The sequence below is a fragment of the Trichomycterus rosablanca genome, chromosome 27 (assembly GCF_030014385.1).
Source record: "Trichomycterus rosablanca isolate fTriRos1 chromosome 27, fTriRos1.hap1, whole genome shotgun sequence".
Taxonomy (NCBI): Eukaryota; Metazoa; Chordata; class Actinopteri; order Siluriformes; family Trichomycteridae; genus Trichomycterus; species Trichomycterus rosablanca.
In genome coordinates, this window is record NC_086014.1 from 13,232,493 (window position 1) to 13,256,119 (window position 23,627).

Genomic DNA, 23,627 nt, shown 5'->3' on the forward strand with positions numbered 1-23,627 from the left:
GCTGTTTCCATGGTCTTGGAGGTTGTCTTTCAAGAAAGAATCCCATTGCTCTAAAATTGACAGCAGAAAGTTTGACCTGCTAACCTCACTTTCAACATGAAATTCTCTACAGACAGCAACTGGGAATGGGAATCAAATCCCAGTACCAAGGACCTATTTCACTGGGCAACACACATTTTATCTGTTGCAATGCTGCAAATTACAGTTTATTCATTTCAAACACAGATCAACAGTATACGAATGTCCTCAATCCTTTTTTTATTTATTACATTTATATTATTTACAGTTTATTTATTTTAAACACAGATCAACAGTAGAACATGTTCTCAATCCCTTTGTCCTCTTCTTTTTGTCCTGTAGGCGAGCCGTCTATCTGAGTCCACGGTATTTGAGGAAAAAGTAGCTCATTTTGGCGTCTTCGTTACGGGCAGCTGACTTTAAAAGGTATTTGGGAACATGCTGTAAATACACAACCAAAATGTTTTTAAAATACAAATGCCCTTCACACACACCCCGACTCTGCCATGCAGCCACTGTTGGGCCCTTAATGCTCTTGGCTCAACTGGCGCTGTACAATGGCTGCCACTGCACTCTGACCCCTGCTTCCAAACAAGCAAACATAAACAATTTGGCCCTTATTAGAGTCACTCAGGTCTTTACGTTAATCAGATCTGCTGCAGTCAACACATAAATTACGAGGAACCATCAGCCCAACATTCCCAAGATCCCTGACTTTGACATTCACCATCGTTACATAACAGGCATTGCATAAATTACAAGTGTAAAATTCATTTAATAGCATATTTGTTAGTTAGTTAAAATAGCTATAATACAAGAACAAGATTCTTTAAGTAACCTGGACAGTGCTAGGGGGTCTGGTTTGCACTCTTCTCCTTTGATGTCGAATCCTCTCACTCGTGCGAGTGCCGACAGTAAGAGTATGTTGTCTTGTAGTGGAAGGTCTGAGGCGGCTGGAGACTGGAACAACTTCAGACAGCAAGTCCATTATTTCATCTTCAGCTATATCGCTCTCCTCTATGGAGAGGCTGGCATTTTGGTTTTCAGAAGTACATTCATGACAGAACCAATGCTCAGATGGCACTGCATCTAAAGGTGGGCTGATGCAGCCTATATGATACCTAAAATCAAACCAAAGTATTGATTATAGTTTCTCATTGACCCACATATCATGAAAAACTACTTGTATTATTTACATTTATGACATTTAGTTTTGTCCAACTTGACTTACAATTGTGACTAAATACAGTCTAATGCCTTAATCATCTAGTTTAATGCCTTAATCATTGAGCTACCACTGCATCTGCCTTTATAATATACATTATACTATAGTATTATACTGTACTAATTTTCTCAGACAGTTGTCTGTTTGTAATCCAGTAAGAAATGTGAAAATACAGAAGACAAAACAGGTGCATCTGCAAAATGCTGTAACTGTAAATGTCTAAAGTCTGTCTTGCCTTGAGTCGCAGGCAGAGCAGAGGAGCATCAGGTGCCTCTGATCACTTCTGCCACATTTGTCGCAAACACTCAGTTCATCAGTGCCATCGTCTTCCAATCTGCCACCCTTACAGAGCTCTACCTTGACCTCAGAACACAAAAACAAATCATGACTGAAAATTATTCCATTCAGAGTGGAGGCTGAATTCATGAACTGCTTAAATAAACACGGTCCAAGTACAAAAACGTGCATTACGATTTTTTGTATCGACCCTCCAACACAACTCCTCTGGTAAAGTGCGTTAAATTCCAGTCGATCCACAGGACACGAATTCTTGGTCTAAAACAAACAAACAAAAATGTTCGTTAAAATTTGTCCTTGTACACAATTACAAATATTTTGCAATAATCTTTTTTTTTAAATAATCCACTTACCTTGGCCCATTCAGTAATGCAGGTAAGGCAATAAGGATGCTCACAGTGCTGTGGAGTGGCCACCAGCTGCCCGTTGAATGTATTAAGACAGATAAGGCATCGGACAGCTTCAGACATGGCACTGTGTGGATCTGAAAAATGAAAAAAGTCATCCATTATATATTGTCTAATATAACTTGCGTAAGGTTTTGTGTTTGTGTCTTTCCTGTTCAGACAATCTGGTAAAACATTAAACTGTGTAAACTCAGTAATGATCTTTTATTTGTATTATTATTATTTATTATTTATTATTATTATTATTATTATTATTATTATTAATTATATGCCTTATGCCCCCATATAAACTGAACAGTGGTATTTACTACGACTGTGCGGAATCGACTCCGTAAAATGAAAGTTAAATAAGATCAGAGAGTCGATTGTTTAAAATCGATTCCTTGTCGATTCCTTAGACACCGAAAACAAAACCTGCCGTGTTTAACTTAGATATCCAAATATTTTCCAGATATTTTCGCTTCTTTCGGTGAGCTTACAAGTAATGAAATTACTTTATGTTTTATAAAGTAAGCAGTGCAACCCTGTTTATACTGTTTTAATAAGGATTATTATGGTTACGTTTATTCGATAGTAGCTAGCATGCTAGCTACTGGAGTCGCCTTCTGTTTTGGCCTTTTCCTTAATATACAGATTAATCATTAAGCACCGAATTTGCGGATCCGCGTATTTAAAGCCCTCACATTACTTAAATGCGATGGTGAATGAAAATAATAAAATATATAACTCTTCTTACCCATGCTAATGTGTTAGCACACTTTACAATAATAGTAGAGATGAAGAGTCGCTTTTGCAGAGTCGGTTCTCTGAAGTCGAATCGACACGGAAACCTTGAATGAGTTAGTATAGCTGTAGAATAGCTGTTTATGATTACACCACAACTAAACAATAAGTGAGAATTATATATATATATATATATATATATATATATATATTAGGGCTGTCAAACGATTAAAATTTTTAATCGCGATTAATCTCAGAATTTCATATAGTTAATCGCGATTAATCACATTAAAAAAAATCTGTGTAAATGTTATAGAAAACAAGGATTTTTAAGTGAAATGTTACAATTAAAATGGTGAACACATTTTATGCTAAATGTACTTATGTTAAAAACTGCTGGGACAAGAGAAAACTGTAAGGGAGTTTTATTTACTCACATACTAGGCAGTAAATGTCAGATTGTAGGTTAGAATTTCTCCATCAGCAAACATTGTAGATCAGCGGTGCTTTAGATGGGATAAGGCGTAGTTATTGTATCAGACTTTTCTGTGGTTGTATCGTGACGATGGTTTGATGGACGTTTCTACACGAAGTGAGTGTGTTTTGACCCTTTGGGGCTTCCATAGTTCATGAACTAACGTGCTCGACTCAGCTTTCCGGTATTCGGTACAGAAGAAGAAGTTAATTAAGTGTAATAAAGTGTTCTGCTCCCGACAACTTGTGAATATAGCATGTATTTATTTCTTTATTATGCAAGTGCATCACTACCACGATCGGTTACATTATGTTAACAAACCGCAAATGAAAAACGGTGGCAAGTCCGACATTAAAACGTTTGTTCTACCAGTCAAGTGTCAACATGAACTAGAATTTGCGTTAATGGCACTAATTTTTTTAATCGCGTTAAATTGAGGTCGCGTTAATGCGTTATTATCGCGTTAACTTCGACAGCCCTAATATATATACAGTATATATATACAGGCAATTTAGAGCAACCTTTATGGGAAAACAAACTTTCACTACATGTCTTTTTATTTTAAGGATGTCTGACAAGAGAATGCAATTAGTGTTAGATGTAGCTATTGACAGTCATTTTAATATGTGTTCATGGGTTTTTCCGACTTAAGAGGAAACAAATGTTCTTTTTTTCAGGTTTTTACATCAACATGGTGAGACAAGAGAACGATGAGGAAGGTAAGTACTTTATTATGATGAAAACATATTTAAAACGCTTGATGAACATTCCAAGAATTGCAGTGAGGTATATAAAGACATGGAAAAAGCTTGGTTTAGAAAAAACTCCAGTGACCTGAACAGAGCCCTGACCTTAGCCCCACTCAACAGCTCTGGAATGAACCGGAACATTGATTAAGTCTTTCTTGACCAGCATCAGTGTCCAGCTATACTAATTCTTTTTGACTGAATAGGCACAAATTTTCACAAACATACTTTTTGTGAGAAGCCTTCTCTGAAAAGCGGCTGTTGTAAAAGCTGAACAAATAACACAGAGCTTACTCTGCTTTAAAAGCATTTGATTTTGATTATTATATATAAAATAATAATAATGTTAAGTTGAAATCCTGATGAAATAGTTTTACATGATGTCATCTGCTTTGATTATTTGTCTGGTACCAGGAGATCATGAGAAGGAACAAACAAGTCTTTTATTGATCGAGCTGAAGTTTATTAATAGTGCATGCAAATACGGTTTATAGTAAACATAAGGAGGGGTCAAGTGGACTAAAGTTTATGTAACAGTTTAAAATGCACAATGAAGAGAATTCCTGCTTAACTGATTACAGAGTAAAATGTGATTGTTCATAAAGAATATAAAAGAAAGTAAAATATAAAATGTATTCTTAAAAATAATAATAAGATAAATCTAAATTCTCTCTTGGTGTGTATTGCACATGTGATGCACATTTTTATACAGTGTCATGTATAATCTGACCACGAGGTGTCGCTTTGGTGTGTTTTAAATCCACGGCGTTTTGCTCTGTATTTTAAGTCAGTTGTACATGGATGATTGTGAGTAAGGAGGGCCCTAATTCACTAAATTCACGGGAAAATATGCTTAATTTCACGGACATCGTTTTTCAAAAATCACAGATTTCACAGATTTTTAAGGAAAAGGAAAAATTTCAGTATTTCTGGCTCATAACTCTCCAACACTGTAAACATGATATAATACTTAATGTGATTAAAATGATTAAACACAACACACAGTCAGGTCTTTTGTAGCTGTTGTTTAATAATGTCGATTTTGGATGTATGTAGAAATCATGACAGAAAATACATATTTTATAAAATACATTCAAAAGTTTTTAACCTGTTTTATAATTACAAAGATAACACATTATTTACAAACACGTGGCTATACTTATACATTACACTTTCACATCAGATTCCAAGTAATGGTGCAAAATATATACTTATACTTAAACCAGATAATGTAGACAGGATATAAAGTGATCAGTGACTAGATCCTCAGGCTTGTAATTTCAGCTTTTTCACCACCTCTCAAGACTGCAGGACTGTAAGAGACAAAAATGCATTCAGCTTTCTACTGAAGATCACCACCAACATTTCTACTCTATTTCGGTGCAGCACAGAACTGCAGCTTCTGATTCACTAATACTTTAAACTGTCACTGGATTCTACCTGGAGTATCAGACTCAAGTTTTCAGTCTTCTGATTGATTCTGAGTTCTGAAAGTTTGGTAAGTCGGCTGAACCAGATGTTTAGAACGGGTGAGATGTTAAACCCTGCAGGGTGTTTCTGTTTAGGTCATTGTTTATTGCTTTTCTTATATAGATAGAATAATGATTGAAGAACTGATGATTGTCACTGTTGGGCCCTCAATTGCTTAGACAGTGTACTGTCACAGGACTGTATGGAATGGAATGTAGTTATGCACATGGGGGATTCTTTAATTTTTACTGTTCATAGGCACATAAACAGACGACCAGAACTGTGTAGACACACACACGACCCAGTAGAAAAATGGATCTAACAATGCAGTGATTCTAATGCTGTGTGCAGGAGCTGTTCAGGACTGGAGTCTGATACTTCTGGCTTATACAGTACACAAGACAGTGTGAAAAAACAGGACTGGAAAACTTAACTTTCCTAGGTCAGTTCAGAAAGAATAAACTCCAATACTGAACATCATCATGTTAAAACATTGTGTTAAATATATAGATGCAGTTTGAAGAAAGGAAAGAGTGAATGATCACATTATGGCACTGTAGTTAGTGATCTTAAGAAACTAACATTTCTGGTTTTCTACCATCATTTACTAGCCAGGATGTCCAGAAATCGTTTTGTCCAGTATGGGAGCTTTATTGACCCAAATAACCAAACATCAGGCAGAATTTTGGAGAACTTATAGATGTAACTTTTCTTATATATACTTTTTTTAATTGTACTTGGTCAAAATGAATCATGAATCAAACACAAAATTTTTATTCACCTAGCAGACTTAGTGGCCGATTTTGTCTGCTGCAGGGATCGACCGGTGGCCGAGCTGAGATTCGAACTCCGAGCTGGTGTGCTAGTGGACAATTCCGACCAAAAAAAAGGACATTCCAGCCAATACAAGATGGTTCCTAACCCTGTTATACACACACCACAGCAGAAGATTGTCTGAGAATACAATCATTCAAGACTAGTCAGCCTGATTATCTTGCAGTGTGAGCCATGCATTTCTAACATGCAGCCCCGCAGAAGGGGAGAGTGCAAACAGAAGTGAAGAGCCCCATGGAAAAGAGAGGAGAAGCCGAAACACAGCAGAATGTTAGTCGCAGGAGAAGGAAGGTGAAGGCAGCTCAGGCAGGTTGTCTCATTTCACACATACACACCCTCTGGATGGAGCTTGGACAGAAGCGGGTTCTGAAGGCTGCGAGGGTTTGCAAGGATCTGCTTGGCAGTAGTACGAGGATTAAACTCCAACACTGAGTGATATGAGTCTGTGATAAAGGGTAAAAGTGAAGAACATAAATGTTTAAGAAATCTAAAACAAACACAAAAAGCTTCCTATGCTGCATGTTTGGTCAAAGATAACCTGTGCTGGCTTTAATCTGTGCAGCTTAAATGTCATTAGATGGCTTGATGGCCCTTTCCAGGCCGGGCTCCACTTTTAGACCTTCACTGAGTGTGGGCTGCACCAGTTGGTGGGTTGGTGCAATGATTCTTTGCTGTCCCTGGGTTGTTCCTATCTGTTTCTATCTGCCATATTGTGACAACCAGTTCTTTACTGTATTCTCCTTTCTCCATTGGCAAACAGGTCTGGACTGCTGTCTGCTCAGTCTAGCACCTACACTCTATTACTACAAAGCTTTGTTGTAGCTCATGCAGAATTTGGCTTGGCTCCTAGTCTTAATTTTCTGTGTACCAACTATTTTGAAATGGGTTGCAGGCATTAAATGAGATAGCGGTGTATATTTAATCAAGTCTGCGATGTTAATATGGTAAAACATTACATATATTTTTAGTTTGTTTTATTTGCATTTTACTATTAATTCACATTTTTGGAATTGGGTTTGTGCACACAAACTTAAATCTGTAGAGGTCAATATTTATTAGTGTTTTATTATTGAAATAATAACATTAATGATGGTAGTTAATAAACCATTTAGAATAGGGTCAGCGCTGTGTTTTACACAATTAATTATTTTATACCTTCATCGCTCTGTCCGTCGGGCATGAGGTCAGCGAGATCCTGGTCGTCGGCTTGGATGCTGACCTGAGGTGAAGACCCCCCTGCTTGCTGAATGAACTGCTGAAGGTTACACTGTCGTAGTTCCTTATTCAGTTCATCCACTTCTTTACTCTTGACCTACAAACCCAGAGAAAATGTTCAGTGTGTGTATAAACAGTTCCAGATGATGATAGTAAAACTTCTGTAAGGGTTTGTTTGGATTTGCTGCAGGTAGGGATAAGAGGCACGACCAAATTTAAAATACCACCATTTATACCAGTGTGTTGACCTGGTCAGGTTGTGGCAGGTCGGGTTTTAATGGGAAACAATGACCGCAAGGCAGGAATACTTGGGTCAGGGCACTGGTCTATCGCAGAGATTTAGCACATCCCCCCTCAGACATAGCCTATCATGTCTGTATGGTTCATTTTTTAATATTAAAATGTTAAAATCATAAGAAAAGTAAAATTGCTACAAAAGTGATCTTTAACATTTAGCTCATTGTAAATATAAGTACGTAATTATTGTAATTATATACTATTCCAGTGTCCTAAATGTTCTTACGAAGTTTCCACTATTTTGTCCACCACCTGTATTCTTAAATTCGCCCCCTGTTTGTAAGCTGCTTTATAAATCGTACTTGTTTATACTTGATGTGAAAGAATCTGATCCAGACTTTTACTTTATCTTTTTATTACTTTTGTAAACCCGAAGTTTCTTAATGCTGCTGCCTGTTTTTTATCAGTAGTTCATTACAGCAGCCACAAGGAGGCAGCAAAACATTTGTATTCAAGCAAACGATTAAAATAAACATTTGCTTTTCGGCCAGTCGATCATCTATCTTTTACCAAATTCTTACCACAAAGTGAGGGCCATAAAGACATGATTAGATGGGTTAGGAACGTCTAACTTTTAGGAAGACTACACAGAGCCCTGACCTCAGCCTTCTCAAACAGCTTTGGAATTAATTATGATGTTTATTGCGAGCCAGACCTTAGAAATGCTGAATGTGCACAGATCTTCACAAACACACTCCAAAATCGTGTGGAAAACTTTTGCAGAAGATTGGAGACTGGCTTGTGTTTTGGAATCTGATGCTCAGGTGTCCACATACTTTTGCATTTATGTTGATCCACTGCTGATGAAATGTATTAGTTTTCGGTAATCTTCTGGTTCTTGCTTGTATTCTAGGTTAATACTTGTACTTGCTTTACACTTCTGTTTGACTAAAAGCTTCTGCTCTTGTGTCCTGCACTCTCACACGGTGTTTGGCGGGTCACTGGAGTGGTACGTGATGCTTCTCGTGGGAAGTGGAGGCGGTTAAGGAGGATGTGATGCAGATAGTAACATGTTTTTTGGCCTGAGGTGATGTTAGTCATGATGGGTTTACACTGATCTGTTTGTTTAACCTTATTTCTAGTTAAGTTTTTCAGATGTGACGCACGGTTCCGAATAAACTTGCGTTTGGTTGCAGACTTGGTGGCAAGTCTGGGCAAATATTCTTAATAAAAAAATACTTAATATAAAATTAAATAAAATGCTTTTTTAAAAATGTATAAAACATTATGATCTTTTTTACTTACTATTGTACTTACAACCCAATATTATGGGTTTATTAGTGTGTCTGGCAAAAAGAAAACATTAAATAGCTTGGCACAGCAAAGTTTATATATATATATATATATATATATATATATATATATATATATATATATATGTATATATATATACATACATACATATATTTAAGTTTAGATACTCTCTTTACCTCCCAGTAAAAGTTAAATAAGGTTAATATAGTTAAGATTTCAGTGAACATCCAGTAAAAAGCTGTTCATAAATCACTGTTTATTATTATTATTTGTATTTTATTTAACTTTTTAGAAGTCATTTTGTGATAAAGAAAAGGTGGGATTTTCTCTTGTCAGTTGCCTCTTGTATTAAGACTTATCTTTGCTTTCTGTACAGCACGTTTGTTTACCTCTGTTTACATCTAGATTTCTGATCTAATCAATTAGATTTTAATTAGATGTTTATGGTGTTGATTATACAGTATTGAGTATTTTAGTGTTATTGTACAGTGATTATTGTTGTACTGAGTCTTTCAGTTGTTCAGTAGCAAACTGAGCATCGTAGCACCAGCGCTAACAGATTAACAGATTTTTTAAAAAACTGTGTACCTGCAGAAGATCGTCTGCCACCTTCAAAGCTTTATTAGTCCCCTCAAGTGAAGAACCCAGTTCAGATCCCTGATGCTGCGCCACATCCAGCTGTGCTCGTACATTCCCCACCGACTCCTCCACACTGACCTGTGCGTGGCGGATGCCGTTCCTGTTGTCCGCCTGGAGCTGGCTATCCCGTTCCAGTCTCCCGCAGACAGTTTCTGTTTCGTGAATCCTCCGACTGTGATCGTCCAGAGCTACGTGAATCTCTCTCAGTTGCCTGAGCATGCTTTGTTCTCTCTGAACCTCTGCGTGATACTCAGACTCCCAGTAATCCAGGTGGGCCAGTTCAGCCTCATTGCGCCTGAACGTCTCCCCCAGATAGTCCATCTCCTCCAGAAGGTCTGGAGAAAGGCTCGGAGGTGACGGTTGCTCGAGAGTCCAGACTTCGGAGTCCAGAGACTCCAAGTGGTCCTGAAGAGCCTGCAGCCTGCTCTGCTGCTGAAGAATATGCCGGAAGATTTCTTCTTTAGACGGGCCAGCATGTGCATAGGATGGACCAGATGGACCGGAGGGTGCCCTTTGCTCTGTAGAGTCTCTTGGCACCCTTTTGGGCTGCTTAACACTTGGTTGTAAAGAGGTAGATGGTCCAAGGTTAAAGCTGAGGGCCTTTTTGGGCTCTTTTTTCTTAGGAGGCTCAGGTTCCAGGAGTTTGGGGAGAGAAGGAGGTCGGTCTAGGTCAGATCCCTCACTGCTGGTGGGGCCAGTCCGCCGCAGGATAAACTGCACTTCGCTGCTCAACTGTCCGAGTTTGGCCAAAGCTTGCAAAGGGCGCTCATTAGCGACGAGCTGTCGTTCTTTGTCCCTTAGCTTCTGAACAAGGACGTAGCGACCTGTTTGTCCTAGAATGAAAAAATGATAAAAATTATTTAAGCCAGTGAACTTCAATCAAAGAAGAAAATTGTACATAATCTATCTATCTAAACTGTATATCATCTAGAGTGAATAAGACAACCCACTAGCCATTAAAGTTAGTCTGGGGTGAGTGAAAGATTTGTCCCTCTCACCAACTGGAGAAACGGGCCCCATATCCTCCCAAACTTGTTTAAGAAGCCTAAGGAGTCTAATTTTCTCTAGAGAAGAGCATATCTTATCCAGTGAGGTGTTTTAGAGTTCTGCCTTTTTTAAAGCCCCAAAACTGCAGTAAGAAGCAGAGCCGATTGGACGTTATGAGATATCCAATCCGCAGCAGCTGCCTTGGGGGATGTAAACATTGGCATCCCAATGCCCTATTTGTATAGCTTGGCACCCTACAGTAAAATAGGTTAGGCATCCAAATCCAGAACTCTCCCTGCAGCACCTGATGTGCTATTGTCTGTTTTCAATTGCCTAAGGGAACCTGTGAAAGAAGAAGTTCACTGAGGTGAAGCTGTGACGACATTCTTTACCCAACTCAGAGAGTAAATATGACTCATTTACTGTAAACAATAGCAGTAGCAACAACAGGACAATTTTGGTTTGTCCTGCTTTAATTCTTTTGCACCCAGGACATGGTTTGCTGATATCTCGTACCTCATGCTAGTCTGTGTTCCCCCTTATACACTTTACAATAATGCACAAGAATAAAACTTCTGTAATCATGTTATTTTTTAGTTTCACACAGAAGCTAAATGCTAATACATACCTATAGCCTGAGCCAGGGCGATGACCACATCCTGACAGGACGTTTCTTCGGACAGGCCGCAGACAACACGCTGCACCCCATCCACCCACACCTTTAACTCCATGGCTGTGTACGAGCTTCATGCAGCAACTGCTTTACATGGCACTGTCTTCCTGGAGAGAGAAAAAAACCATGACTGAATGATCAAGCAGAACTGGGACGGTGGTAGCTTACTGGTTAAGGTACTGGACTAGTAATCAGAAGGTTGCTGGTTCAAGCCCCATCACCGCCAAGTTGCCACCGCTGAGCCCCTGATGAAGGCCCTTAAGTCTCAAGATATTCTGATTGTAAAAGGGTTCTTCAAAAAAATTCTGCACTTTTTGTTAACTCTATTTATTAAGATGCGCCGTTACTTTCACATCATCATCACATGAAAATCTTCTTCCCCTTAACGCTTCTTTGAGCTTCCAAAAAGGTGGATGGAGCTAAATCCGGACTATAAGCGTCTCTAAGTCTCTCAGACACGACCGATTACTACTCCTCTAACCCTCACTGTTTCCAACCAAAATATAAAATGTGGAAACATTTTAAGGTTCCCTTATAGATATAAAAGTAACAAACATTTCTTTCACACACGGATGTTGACGTTCCGGTGTAGAGCGTTAAGGAATGCTGCATTACGAGTCTGAAAATACCAACACTTGTAGGACATGTGAAGCCTCACGGAGCCAAAATTATTCCCTACAGTAAAATTGTACGTCATTTCTCTTGCTGTGGCATGAATCTGTCAACAGGAGCACAAGGGCAAAAATGATGTATCCGTAATTATTAAAGCACCAGACAAGAAAATAATCTCGATATGTCAACACACTGGAGGAAGCGCTAATTTCCAACAATGTTGGTGCACAAAGTTCTACAAGGTCATTTCGGTTTATTGCATGAATTCAGATTCAGAAGTATTTTCTGGGGAGAACAAAAAAGGCATGAAAACCTAACAACATTGTACCTACAGTCAAGTATGGGGTTGCTTTGCTGCCAGTGCAGTGCAGTTGGTGCTTTGCAGAAAGCCAAACACACTTTAAAACTAGTTTTAGAACGGCTTAATCAGAATCAAATTAAGCTTTCACGTCCATCCTGAAAAGTTACGTCTGGTTGAAGCTGTGGAGTTGTGAAAGAAGCCTGTTGGTGGCTTTTAAAAGCTGCAGATTGAGGTTTATAGATCTGAGGAACATCAGTTGTGTTCAGGGGTTTCAGGTCAGTGAGAAATGTTTATGCAGTTCAAATTCTTTCATTTAAATGCAAACTCACTGACACCTAAAGCTGCTGCAAATGGAATATTGATCTGTTTCCATGGTTCAGTTGACTAAAAACCAGTCGTAGACGCATCACACGTTCATCTGAATTGACGTTCAGGGGATTTTCATTTCATGTCATTCTGTTTACATGTTTTACCACTGTTTCATTCTGATCAGGTTTGCTGGGCAGGAGGCCTCAGCCATCTCCCCCTCAGACAGAGCCAATCATGTCTGTATGTATTGGAGATTCAAACCCTGGGTCTCAGCAGTAGTCGTCTATCATCGTTTAGCACCTATTTTGTGTCGTGTCCAATTCCCTGATTGCATTTATATGCATATTTCCAGCTACAAAACTAAACCATTAAGTGTCTGATTCCACAGACATTTACAATTTGGCAGTTAATTGTCACTTTTGTCGAGCAGCTTAAACCTTCAGTCGTCCAGTTAATAGTCCAGTACCCTTACCTCTGAGCCACAACATCTCAATCTTTTTTTTTCTGAATATTTGGCATTCATGCTGTACTGAATTGTAAAGCCTTTAATTATCAGGAATTATCGAACAGGACAGCTTATGCTCTGCTACGAATCGGCTGAGAACAGCACAGCTTGTGGTCAGCTACGAGTCCAGAGACATTTACAATCTGGCAATTAGTTGTCGGTTTTATTCAAAGCAACTTCCTGTTAATACAGGATATTGTTCAAGCAACTGAGAATAAAAGGCCTCGCTCAAGGGCCCAACAGCAGCTTAAAACTTCAGTCTTCCAGTCAGTCGTCCAGTACCTTTACCTCTGAGTCACAACATCCCAAACAAACACACATTTTAATCTTTTTTTAATATTTGACATTCATGCTGTACTGAATTGTAAAGCCTTTAATTATCAGTGTGATGCTCCAAACCACAGAACAGTTTACAGTTTCAGTTCTGGATCAGATCTGCGCTCTGTAGTAATACCTACACAACCCGAAAATACACACAGCAAAGCCCTGGATTACAGTCAGTTCATCCTACAAAACTCATCGAAGTCCTGTTCACACCCAGTGTATGAAAACATTTCGGTTTAGAAGATATAGTGTCTACTGACGTTCCCAATCATTTATCTATATGGAAAAGCCAAGAACAGAACAGCTTATGATTGGCTACGAATCAGTTAAGAACAGCCCAGCTTTTGGTTTGCTTATAGTAACACATGTAAGCAAAGAATTCCCAATCATTTATGTAACGCAGCTTTAAAAACTCATTATTATACTCAATGTACTGAATTTGTTTGTGGTTTTACCCGACAGTGAACGTCTCATTATCGTTAGGTCATACAAGGACACACCATTATTAAAAGTGCCTGAGGGGTACAGACGTTACGATTTTCACTTCGTTTGTGTTAAATATTTAGTTTTCAAATATTAACTGTTTCACCTTTAACTGAGTTGAATCTAGGGCGAGGTTTCTCAACTGCTGGGTCACACGTTCAGAATCCAGTGGGCTTTAGTGAGCCAGTGATTCACACTTATATTGCATTCAATGTAAAACCAATTGAAATTAAGAGAACACAATGTGTTTACCAACAATTTGAGGTTTTTGTGAGATTTTCCTCGTAGAAAAGACTTAAGCTTGACTGCAGAGTAAATAAGCTCTGGCTTTTCTGTAATATTCACGTTTTACCTGGACATTATCAGTTTTGTTTTTGTAGATCTGTATGAAAATAACTAATTGTTATCAAATGGAATTTTTTTGTCAAAGTGTGTGAAGAAAATACAGTCCATTCTCTCAGGGTTGAATGTTTACTTATGATGGCTGATTGCTAATGTTAATAATTAACTCGATTTATCAGGAGTAGCTCTTGTGCTGGAATGCTGGCTGGGTTAAATATTTCAAAAAACAACCCAGGACCTGCTGGATATTCCATTGTTAAACCATGAGCATAGCTGAGTCTGTGGGAATTTGTGACCATTTAGTGAAAAGACTTAGGCATTGATGGATATGGATATAAAGGCTGGCAATCAGCATTCAAATTATTTCCGAATGTGTTTGGTGTGTTTGAGGTCAGTGCTCTGACCAGGCGACTAGTGTTAACTAATCATAATATATTTATTATACAGAATTAATTTTATACCCCTGTTAAGTACGGATGTGGAGGGGTGTCCACATACCACACATGTTACTCAGTACTGACGCAGGCTTACAAATAATTTAACCAGGTTCAAACAGAGACACTAATTAGAAAGCTGCTGCTAGGCTTCAGTAAACAGAGTCTCAGAAACGTCCTTCTCTGATCAACGGAGATGGCTTATCTGTGTGTAATTACACACCCGTGACCTGACTCAGCCCCGCTGCATCTGATTAGCTCCCTCTCACAAAAGATGCGTCTGTTCTCCAGGCTCCTCTTTAAAGCGCTCGGACGTTTCGTCGACCAGCTGAGAGCGCAGAGTCGCGCAGGTGAACACAGTCCATATGGAAAATGCGCCTTCTTCACGTGACCACCGGGTCAGGACTGCTGACATGAAACATAAAGGCGTGGCTGTGTTCCTCAGGAGTTCAGAATAATCTACTGTATATTCAGTACAGCGGATGTAGTTTTCTGTAGAGTGTAACAGGTGCGTCTTCGAGAGATTATTTCCACTCACATTTTCCATGTTTCACCATCAACATGGAAATTTGATCGATGTCCAGACTGGGAAACGTTCCAGTATAAACAGTACATAAAGGGCAAACAGAGGCGGGTCCTTTTTTTCTTTTACCCGATTTAAAATACACCTGCGCTGGTCAATATTTTATAGTTCTTTTAATTAGAAATGAGATTAAAACGTCTAGAGAACATTATGAAATATCTTTACTGCTCACAAAAGTAAGCATGGCAGACTCCTTTGCTAAATGTCTAGCATTTTATAATTCTAGGGCTGCCAATGTTTCTTTTGTACCCTTTATAATCTCCAAAATTCTGTCCTGTGTACCTGTAATGACCCTCAACAATCATTAGCTGTAGTTTCTTACAGCTATGCTTACTATAGCTCCGATATTTGCTTTTTCTGTTCTTATAGTTTGAGGTGGGTCACCTGAATAAAAAAATCTTAATGCTAAGCTATACACACAAGCTACCAGACACCGTTGGCTAGTGTTGCATGATTAATGGGAAAGACATGGAAGAAATGTCCCTTTCACCTAGAGAGCAGAACCAATCACTTCCGACCAATTGTGCAAAGACGTTTCTGTTTTTCTGGTTCTGGTTTTTTTACAGTGCTCCAATGCAAATAACAGAGACTGTTATAATGCACACTATGGCAAATAGTATGTGGACACCTGCCCAGTTTGTTAGACACTGTCAACACTGTGGGCTTTAACATAAAGTTTCAAATTTTCTATAGACCTTGATAGGTGCACAGGCGACCGTTGTGCTGGAAGCTGAATTTATTTTATAGAACTGAAGTAAAAATGTTAGCAGTGGATGTGGCGGAAACATCTAAACTCAATAGTTCATTAGAAAGGACTATGCAATATGGTGACCAGAATTGTGGCTTCTGTCTCTGAAATCTGAATCTGAATGGTCCATCGAGATCCAAGAGATAAAAAACACACACGGAAGCAAAACTTACCGCCTGAATTCCAGAGAGAGTGTGAACCAGTTCCAGCGGGTTCAGTCGCTTTTCACACAGTCATTAAGTTTCGTGTGTGAGCTGAAGGGGCGAAACTGGCCCTCTCAAGGCCGAAGTATTTAAACCTCGCTGGCTCTTTGTGTACGAAGGGAGGAGTGTGTGCTCTCTCGTTCACTCTGTGAGCTGGCTAAAGAATGAGTGTGGGCCCGGCAGTGCACCTGTGGTATGCGGTTTTTCAGGTGGATCAACCTGCCAACTTTACCCTGTCTTTGAGGTTCTGTTGATTTTTAAAAATCAGTACAGACCAGAAGACCGGCACTCCTGTGGCCCAGCGATAAATTATGCTAGCCTACTACTAATGGGATCTAGTGCATCTAGGGAGGGGAATATTTCTTTATTAATGCTTCATATTAATGCCAGTGGGATGTCTAACAATCAGGTGTCTGCATACTTTTGGCCAGGTAGTATTTACACTAATGGAGGCTAAAGCCGTGCTGTGAATTGGTGGATTGGTGCCCTGTCCAGGGTTCATGCTTTGCGCCCAGTTCTGCCCACTGGAACTGAACCCGCAGTGACTCTGACCAGGATAAAGCGGTCAGTGAAAACAAAATGAACAAACTTATGATGTTTGAATGCTCCTCTTTCAACAGCTCATGTTTGTGCTGTAGCATAGAAGATCATTTGCAATGTTTTTCTTTCAAATACAGAGCCGTCTACAGTGCTGTGAAAAAGTATTTGCCCCCTTTTACATGGCCTCTGTTATTGCATAATAGTCACTCTTAGTAATTTCAGATTACTGTATTAAAAGCATTTTACACAAAAAGAGCTTGAGGAAAAAAAGCAACACAAAAATGTATATCATTTATTTATAATAGCATATAAAAAGTAATTGCTTGTAATAACTAGTTGCTCCACATTAGGCAGCAACTAAGTTTACTATTAGTCTTTAAAATCACTGTGGTGGGACCTCAACATTCTGCAAGGCTTTTAGACATAAACTGCTCATTTCAGGGCTCATTAAACTTTTATTTATTTATGTATTTATTTTTCAGCCATTCAGATGTAAACTAATGTTTTCATATTATCGTCCTGCTGTATAACCCTATTACACCTCTGTTTCAGCTCATGAACAGATAATCTTACATTCATCTCGTGTGAAATTCCCGATTCCCCCCCAACAGCAGGAACTGACTCATACAGCAGTGATATGTATGCTGGATAACATTATTCCCTCCACAAAAGAAACTATGTTGTGTTTTTCACTCGGGTTCTCTTTGTATGGTTCTATTCTGTGTAACTGAAGCTAATCAGAAAGGTGCAGAGTACTTTTCATCATGCACGCTTTCATTCTGCACACAGACTCAGGAGCTTCATGTATTAGAAGAGCCTTGGCCGGATAGCGGAGTTTGCATAGTCAAATGAAGCTCCGTGACACACACAGGAGTGGAGATAAAAAAAGACAGCGGGGGTGAGTCACCTGGACTTTAAAATGATGTCATGTTTTAAAAAATAGCTCCTAAAACCGTCTTTGTTTTGGAGGTAAACAATATGATCAGTGTAGCACACGGATGTTGTGGTCACCAACATCTCTCACAATTTTCATCCAACTCCTCCAGGTATCAGTACTCTGGGTACACAGGTTTAAACGTAATGCTGTAAGTGCGGCCATGTAGAGCGGCCCACTGACACCTTTCCACCAAATCCAAACATATTAAGACTAAGAAAACACACTGGAACTGGTTCTGTAATGTTAAGATGGTGAGTTGATGACAGGAAAAAGAATCATCCAAATAATAATTTAATACACATATTAAAGCTTAATAGACTTTTGCTAAGTGAGTTATGTGATTCACGTGCTACGCTATAGCAGATTTGAACTGCATTCTTATTTACAAATGCAACATTTTTATATTGTGTCATCTGTTATATAACGAGCGGAAGGTGTGTTAGCTTTATTGCAACAGAGACAATTTACTTATCTAGCTTATTTAGCTTTGAGCTAACTCGCCAACGTGTGTATCATACGTGCATTATAAAATGTCACCTCTCCAAAAAACTTAACCACAATGTCCCAAACATCATTCAACTATAATAGCACCATTAGTGCTCTACAGTGTATTACTGTTTTATCGTTATCAGGGTCACTGTGGGTCTGGAGCCACCAGATTACACCCCATAAATGGGAACCAACACTGAACTGAGACACGATGCTTCACAGAGACCAGATGAGATGTTTGAATCCACCTGTCCATTAACCTGGTGCTGCACCACCAAACCAGATCTGTTTTAAAAGGTGTCATTGTGTTCAGACTGTTTACAACAAGCACAAGGACTTTTAGATCTTTGTCTAAACTAGTTAATCTTAACAACGGTGATTTATATAATCAAACCCTAAATAAACCATTTACTTGGTATTCCAGGCATGCCATGCATTCATGCTAATGAAAGACTGTTTCCTCTCAGTGCTGTAAACTGTTTGTAGACGACATGTCAGGTCAGGTTGTATCTCCTGGGCAGACGCTGACTTCTGTCTGTTTCTAACACTTCACGTCATGTCATGTTTTCACCATGATCAGCACAACTGACTGTCAACATGAATACAGGATTTAACGTTTTCTCAAATGGGTACCTGTGCCATACAGCCTAAAGTATATGAACACCGCTTCAAATGATGTAGTTTAGGTTTTTCAGGCAGTCTTTGCTAAAATCTAATTTGTATGCTTTTAACTTTTGTGGCAACACTTTTGCAAAGGCTGTTTTCTGTTCTAGCATGACTGTGTCCCTGTGCACAAAGAGGGGTCCATAAAGAACTTTAGTGGATCAAAGAGAAACATAATTTTTATCCCACTGAGCACCTTTGGGATGTCCAAAACATGCCCAAGCCCATCACCACTTATATCCAGGGTTTGAATCCTCAGCTGTGCTTTTGGCTGAGCTTAGCATGTATTTCTAAACACTGGTGAAAAGATGTGGCTTGTGACCACACGTGTGTAGTGATAGTCGAAACCCTCCTCAGAAAGTGTGTGTGGGGGGGGGGGGGGGGGGAATGCTAGCTATATGATTCCAATGGGATCCAATGAAAGCAAATGTGGAGAAAGACCTGTTACCATAATTAAATACTGCCTGCTTATGTGCAGTTATTAATGGCTTTAAACAATAGCAGTGACGAATGAAAGCTAGACATGTCCTCATCTGATACTAAATTGCCATATCGGGGCTGATCATGGTCCAAAATGCTGTGAATTTGGGTTGTTGACTAACAGAACAGATCATGAATTATTTTCAAACCTTACAGGGGTTGGACAAAATAACTGAAACACCTGTCATTTTAGTGTGGTAGGTTTCATGGCTAAATTGGACCAGTCTGGTGGCCAATCTTCATTAATTGCATATTGCACCAGTAAGAGCAGAGTGTGAAGGTTCAATTAGCAGGGTAAGAGCACAGTTTTGCTCAAAATATTGCAATGCACACAACATTATGGGTGACATACCAGAGTTCAAAAGAGGACAAATTGTTGGTGCACGTCTTGCTGGCGCATCTGTGACCAAGACAGCAAGTCTTTGTGATGTATCAAGAGCCACGGTATCCAGGGTAATGTCAGCATACCACCAAGAAGGACAAACCACATCCAACAGGATTAACCCTGGACGCAAGAGGAAGCTGTCTGAAAGGGATGTTCGGGTGCTAACCCGGATTGTATCCAAAAAACATAAAACCACGGCTGCCCAAATCACGGCAGAATTAAATGTGCACCTCAACTCTCCTGTTTCCACCAGAACTGTCCGTCGGGAGCTCCACAGGGTCAATATACACGGCCGGGCTGCTATAGCCAAACCTTTGGTCACTCGTGCCAATGCCAAACGTCGGTTTCAATGGTGCAAGGAGCGCAAATCTTGGGCTGTGGACAATGTGAAACATGTATTGTTCTCTGATGAGTCCACCTTTACTGTTTTCCCCACATCCGGGAGAGTTACGGTGTGGAGAAGCCCCAAAGAAGCGTACCACCCAGACTGTTGCATGCCCAGAGTGAAGCATGGGGGTGGATCAGTGATGGTTTGGGCTGCCATATCATGGCATTCCCTTGGCCCAATACTTGTGCTAGATGGGCGCGTCACTGCCAAGGACTACCGAACCATTCTGGAGGACCATGTGCATCCAATGGCGGTGCCGTGTATCAGGATGACAATGCACCAATACACACAGCAAGACTGGTGAAAGATTGGTTTGATGAACATGAAAGTGAAGTTGAACATCTCCCATGGCCTGCACAGTCACCAGATCTAAATATTATTGAGCCACTTTGGGGTGTTTTGAAGAAGCGAGTCAGGAAACGTTTTCCTCCACCAGCATCACGTAGTGACCTGGCCACTATCCTGCAAGAAGAATGGCTTAAAATCCCTCTGACCACTGTGCAGGACTTGTATATGTCATTTCCAAGACGAATTGACGCTGTATTGGTCGCAAAAGGAGGCCCTACACCATACTAATAAATTATTGTGGTCTAAAACCAGGTGTTTCAGTTATTTTGTCCAACCCCTGTACATCACAGTTATGTAACATTTTCTATTTTGTTTGTATCTGTTTATATTCAGGGGCATCTGCTACAGCTGACACGAGGGCATTGGAGAAAGATGACCCATCTGTGCAGCCAACCATCACAAAGCGATGATGGTGCCAGCACGGAACATGTTTGTATCTAGTTTTACTTCTGATAGAGATTCAGAACATGAGGGAAGTAAATTATACAACTATGCAAATGATCATTTCCTTTTAAACAGTTGTAACATGACGTTATTTTGGTACTTTGTTGGTACTTGTTTTGTTAAAAGGCTCAAGTGCAAAAATACTGCTGAAAAATCAGTCAGTACATGAATTATATTCTAAATCCACTTAAATATGTGTCTAGAAAAATGATAATTATATAGGCTACAGGCAAACATTTGTCTAACATCAAACATGTACAGCATTATTAAAAATTTATTCTGTTTTTCCTTTATATGGCTCCCTTATTTTAGGTTGTGTAAACAGAAACAAAGTCCACAGAAACGAGTACTGATAACATTTCTATAATAACTATAATTCACAACATGTAATCTACATGTTACTGTTGTCATTTTATTTTTATTAAAATTGAAGATTGAGTATGTGCCATCAGTCAGGTGATGAGACTGATCTCTTTGTTAATATCAGTACTTCTCAAACGTAACAACTTTTCATAAGCTGAGCCACAACAAGCCGGTCTTGCCGTCCGCACATACGCAATACCGTACTGAAAGAACAGGCCTTAGGCGCAGAAGTGCCAGCCACACCTCCATGTGTAGCGAGCCACAAATGCTCCAAGAGGCGCAGGTTGAGAACCCTTGGTTTAAATTCATCAGTATTTAGCAATTACAATTAAATAACAATAATAATCCTGAGTGGTAGTTCAGACCAACATGAATTAAGAGCAATCAGAATATTTTAAATGGCTTTTAAAAATGGATTTAATTTATGATAATGTTGTTTTGTAAAAATAATTAATAATTAAAAATCTGAAAATCAGCTACCATGACTGATCTTTAGTCACACGTCATTACAGAAAGCTGTTATATAATATTCACTACAGTACTTTAAACAAATAGAAGTATCTAGACATTTAGACATATAGACATGTCTATAGTCTAATAGTCTATCGTCAACAGTTCAGCTCAAAATCCTTAAAGAAGACTAAGATTATTATGCATTTATAATCAGATTTAATTTATAAAATCTAACAGTGTTGCTCTCTGTCTGTGTAAAGGCTAGAGCAGACATGATCACAGGTAGAAAATCAGGTACACCATGATTGATTCAGTAAAAGAACTAGACAAACCTGCTGTTCAGGCACACAAGGCTATATTTACCTTCTGGCTGAAAGCTCTCTCCTCAGCGACAGGCTTCCCAATCACCATACTGAACAAAAAAACAAAGTACTGAGTACTGTCCAGGTCTTATAACTTCTTATGTAAAAGAAAAATCCAACAGGTGTTTCCTGGTCAATATGGACGATGAGTCTGAGTGAGAATGCTAGAATGCTATGCTGGCACATACCACGACCTTCTCATGCTCCTCCCTCCCACAGGTACAAAGCACAAAATGCTCTCACCCTTCCTCTCTCTCTCTCTCAATGTCTCTTGCCCTTATTCTCGACATTCACTCAGGTTATGAGACAGTCCTGTACTATTTAAAGTGGATTCAGAGCTTTTCCACTTGACGTTTTGTACATTGTTCTGTTGTGAACTGATTTAGAATAATAATTTTACCCATAAATCTACACCTAATCACCTATAATGCAACATGTAGACATGATTTAAATAGGTTTCAAAGGAGAAGCCCCTTTGGCTGTAATTTTAGCTGCAAGTCTATTTGAATACATCTCCACAATCTTTGCACAGCTGGATTTAGTCAGTTTATCTTCTTCTTCATGGCAGGTCCTTTGAAGTTTTGTCTGATTGAATGTCAAGTGTCTGTGAACTCCCATCTTCATGTTTCTCCACAGATTTTAGTTGGGATTTAAGGTCATTGAGACGTTCCCTGAAGTCACTCCAGTGTAGTACTGGATGTAGAAACGTGACTTGTCCAGTCTGACATGTTTACATGTCCATTGTTGGGTTCTTTCTTAAGCTGGGGTTTTTCTATCCCCCTGACCAATGCCCTTTCTGCCCAGATGCCCTGAAATGTTGTTTAATAACCTTTAATAGCCTATATCTGTTCCCTGCTGCAGTTTGATTGTGGATATTCACGGGTAGTTTCTTATATGGGTGTGATGCAGTGTAAATTGTGCGCCCTTATAGACCCAGGTGTGTGCCCTTCCAAATTATGTTCAGTGAATTCAAATGGCAAGTTTGTAAAAAGTCAATACTGAATTAGACTAATCTATAAATATATGAACTTTTTTCTTCTCGATTATTTTAGATCATGGCGTAGTGTTTCTGTAAGAACTTTAAGGTGACAGTTAAACGTTGACTTTAAGGTTTACAATGAGTAAGAAATGAAATAAATAAATGTTTTCAATTAGCTACATTAGATTACATTTGAACCGGTTGATTGATTAGCAAAGAAGCAGTTACTTTTCACAAGATTAATATAATTTATTATTATTTAATACAATGATACAAAAAACACAAAATGTAATGTTTACTCAAGTTTCCCTTTATGTAGTATAATCTTACATCATAATCTTAAATCATTCATTGTGACAAGAGGGCGAGTTACGTTTCCTCATACCTGCACTTAGAAAGCTAGCTGCTAATAAACCTGCTTGCTGGGATTCTGGAGGCTTTAGATTCAGATCTGATGGAATCACAGTTGTAGAGCAGAAACAGTGACTTCATTATCTAACCTTTAATATCACCCTTTCTGAATCTTCTCCAACAACCCCCACCCTTTAACCCCTATCCTCCATCCTATACCCTCCTGCTCCTGGAACTTTGTTTAGAAGAGTCTTTGTTTAGGATCTGATGAGTAAGATGACTAACAATACAAACGTCCTGCACAGAAGCATTTTAACGTGGGAATATTTAAACATTATTAA

The 23,627-nt window shown here is 39.1% G+C and overlaps 2 protein-coding genes and 1 long non-coding RNA gene across 6 annotated transcripts; 1 reads left to right on the forward strand and 2 right to left on the reverse strand.

Moving 5' to 3' along the window:
• Nucleotides 1–241: 241 nt before the first annotated feature.
• LOC134304136 (PHD and RING finger domain-containing protein 1-like) lies at nt 242–2,742 on the reverse strand. Its single transcript, XM_062989713.1, has 6 exons — nt 2,684–2,742; nt 1,894–2,024; nt 1,715–1,798; nt 1,479–1,606; nt 857–1,139; nt 242–459 (listed from the first exon to the last, which is right to left on the reverse strand). Exons 1-6 carry the CDS (start codon nt 2,685–2,687, stop codon nt 370–372), a joined length of 720 nt encoding a protein of 239 aa, XP_062845783.1. The 5' UTR covers nt 2,688–2,742; the 3' UTR covers nt 242–369.
• Nucleotides 2,332–21,034, forward strand: LOC134304137 (uncharacterized). Of its 4 annotated transcripts, none has more exons than XR_010007763.1 (6): nt 2,332–2,416; nt 3,823–3,864; nt 5,713–5,803; nt 6,178–6,650; nt 17,434–17,542; nt 20,668–21,034. It is a non-coding gene; the product is annotated as an uncharacterized LOC134304137 (long non-coding RNA). The 4 variants fall into 4 exon arrangements; XR_010007765.1 differs by having other exon boundaries at nt 6,178–6,486; XR_010007764.1 differs by lacking the exons at nt 2,332–2,416; nt 3,823–3,864 and adding an exon at nt 5,155–5,389.
• rassf7b (Ras association domain family member 7b) lies at nt 4,904–22,088 on the reverse strand. Its single transcript, XM_062989712.1, has 6 exons — nt 21,958–22,088; nt 11,216–11,367; nt 9,550–10,433; nt 7,351–7,507; nt 6,531–6,638; nt 4,904–5,204 (listed from the first exon to the last, which is right to left on the reverse strand). The coding sequence occupies exons 2-6, from the start codon at nt 11,316–11,318 to the stop codon at nt 5,191–5,193; spliced, it is 1,266 nt and encodes a 421-aa protein (XP_062845782.1). The 5' UTR covers nt 11,319–11,367; nt 21,958–22,088; the 3' UTR covers nt 4,904–5,190.
• Nucleotides 22,089–23,627: the final 1,539 nt, after the last annotated feature.

Coding starts and splice junctions, on each gene's coding strand:
- LOC134304136 (XM_062989713.1), bottom strand. Junction 1,607..1,714: donor GAGGGTCGATACAAAAAATC/GTAATGCACGTT, acceptor TTGTGTTCTGAG/GTCAAGGTAGAGCTCTGTAA. Junction 1,140..1,478: donor TGCTCTGCCTGCGACTCAAG/GCAAGACAGACT, acceptor GTTTGATTTTAG/GTATCATATAGGCTGCATCA.
- rassf7b (XM_062989712.1), bottom strand. CDS start 11,318: ATGGAGTTAAAGGTGTGGGTGGATGGGGTGCAGCGTGTTGTCTGCGGC. Junction 10,434..11,215: donor CGCCCTGGCTCAGGCTATAG/GTATGTATTAGC, acceptor TTTTCATTCTAG/GACAAACAGGTCGCTACGTC. Junction 6,639..7,350: donor CGACGGACAGAGCGATGAAG/GTATAAAATAAT, acceptor CCTTTATCACAG/ACTCATATCACTCAGTGTTG.